The following is a 2,388-nucleotide window of genomic DNA, read 5'->3' as shown; positions in this document are numbered from 1 at the left end:
GTTTCAATAAATTGCCACCTCTCCAGTTATGTTGTACAATTTCGATGGCTTGACATTTAAGACCCATCGGGTTTCTGTTATGATAAATGTTAAAATGGTGCGACACACTATGTGTATTTAGACCTCTTTTTATATTATAGATGTGTTCATACACTCTTCTTTTATAACTTCTTCCAGTTCTGCCCACATATTGCAGGCACCCCCCTCTCAAGACACAGCATACAATATTTGCTGAGTTCACAAATGTTTGTGATAAGTTTACACTTCTCTCATTTCAATCAGCATTAACAGCATTAACAGTATTTCACTATTTTTGAATGCATGTTACTTATACTTAAAGTACTAAAACTCAAGTATAGGTATGGCGGTGGGAAATTGAATATAAGCAGCCGATTATCATATCACCACAGTTCAGGTTGTAAGAACCTGAAAAAAGTCTCACATTTGGTTTTAAATGTATGCGTAAACTTATTCAGACGAGAGTGTTCTGTCTGCAGAACTATACATAAAAGTAGGTACAGTAGTTAAAAAATGTTATGTCGAAGTATTCTATACAACATGGTTTTAAAAACCATAAACAATAAATGTTGACTTTTAAACATACACATACAGTACATGTTAATTTCTCATCACCACTATTTGCTGATGCAATTCACGTGAATGTTGCTTCCTGAATCACCCTGATTCCAGGGTAACAGTCTCCTCCTTTGTAAAATGTTTGCCCTCTGTTGTAATTTGGGGTTGGTAACGATGATGAGTATAGGACTCAGGGCTGAGTAAGAGCAAGCTAGCACTATTCTGGCCTCATTCATGTCAGGACTCGCATTAGACAGGGTCAGCGTGTAGATCCACATGCAGTTATCCATCCCAAATAACAGTGCATACATGACAACCAACAAGATGACGGCTCTAGATGCCTTGTACTCAACTGATTTTCTTTTGTCTCTGTCTGAGCTTCGTATGCTTTTCATGTATTTCTTGTGATGGAGCAACACATACACAATGTAACTACTCGTCAGAGTCATGAGCCCCACAAAAAGAAAGTCTTTTAAGGCAATGAATGTTCCATTAAACATATAATTGATGTAGGTCAAATAATCCAAATCACAGTATACCAAATGCAATGTATATGGTGAAGTAGAATTCTTCTTGGCATGGGCATACATGAAGGTGTTGTGATACATAATAAGATTGATGCACATGATGGGTATAATGATGAACAACACATTCTGGGTCACTGTTTGCTTACAATAAGACCACAGCCCAGTGGTTGGAGCGATGAGGATACATTGGTGACAGCTAAGCAAACTGGTGACACAAATGGACATGGCTCTACTCACTCTATAGGTGTAAAGGACGAGTTTGCACTTTGAGTCATCCAGTAAATCCTCCAATCCTATGGCGTTCAGGGACTGGGGGATGACACGGGAGAGGGTAACAAGAATATTTACTAAAGCCAGGACCATCAGGAGGATGTTAGTTGGTAGGAGCTTCTTCTCTGCTATTCCGATATAGGCAAATTTTAACAAAATATATGTATTGCTAGGAATCCCGATGATCACCAAAAGGAGGAATCCAATGGCTTTAAAAAGAAGATGAATCTCCATGACGCTTTTCAATTTCCGACACCTGCAAGCACATTTCAAAGAGAACATTTATGTGACTGAAAGAGTTTTACAGGAGTTTGATAAGAGGCGTACTGTACTTCAGTCTCTCTGGATCTTCCAGCAATTTGATCTGTGTGATGATATTACTGCTTTCGGTGAGCTTATTACTCTACAGTAATGTCATACATTTGTAAGTCTGCACCATATAACCCTCTCCTTCCACTCCCTTCACCTTCTGCAATCTCTTCCAAAACTTTGCATGCATCATATCTCCCTCCCATGACTATGCCATCCTCCAATTCCCTCAGCAACCCCTGTCAACACACCCTAGAAGCAAACTGTGACAGCGGCCAAAGTGCACACTCCATATGCTGTTTGTGCACTGCACAAGCAAGCTGAATACACTGCAGCCTCATATTATGTAATGATTTCTGCTACCTCTCAGCTTTGGATTACCATGACTACACTCTCACTTACACTTCATATCTAGCCATAGCTTCACACTATTACCCATAATCCCTCCTGCCTAACTTTCTATTATTTACTGTCATCTCTCTAATTCTTCAGCTATCAACTCCATCTGCTTCCAATATCACGCTTCCTACCCCCAAGAAAAATTACAACATCCTCTCTACTCCTCTCCTACTACTCCAACTCTGTTGGAACATGTCCTGCAATCCTGGCCCTACTCACATTCCAATCTGTTCACATCCCACACCCTGCCCCAAAGTTTCCTTCTCAAAACACATGGCTAATGATTCCAACCTCATCCCCATTACAC

General features: G+C 40.0%; 1 protein-coding gene across 1 annotated transcript; it reads right to left on the bottom strand.

Moving 5' to 3' along the window:
• Positions 1–635: 635 nt before the first annotated feature.
• Positions 636–1,607, bottom strand: LOC142503279 (olfactory receptor class A-like protein 1). The gene has a single exon (XM_075615441.1). The coding sequence runs from the start codon at positions 1,605–1,607 to the stop codon at positions 636–638; it is 972 nt and encodes a 323-aa protein (XP_075471556.1).
• Between the last annotated feature and the right edge of the window lie 781 nt (positions 1,608–2,388).

This window comes from Ascaphus truei, chromosome 9 (genome assembly GCF_040206685.1).
Source record: "Ascaphus truei isolate aAscTru1 chromosome 9, aAscTru1.hap1, whole genome shotgun sequence".
Classification (NCBI taxonomy): Eukaryota; Metazoa; Chordata; class Amphibia; order Anura; family Ascaphidae; genus Ascaphus; species Ascaphus truei.
Note: the sequence above shows the minus strand (reverse complement) of the source record. Positions and strands in the feature narration are given on the sequence as shown.

Excerpts from the sequence above, each read along its gene's own strand:
- LOC142503279 (XM_075615441.1), bottom strand. The coding sequence starts at position 1,607 with ATGGAGATTCATCTTCTTTTTAAAGCCATTGGATTCCTCCTTTTGGTG.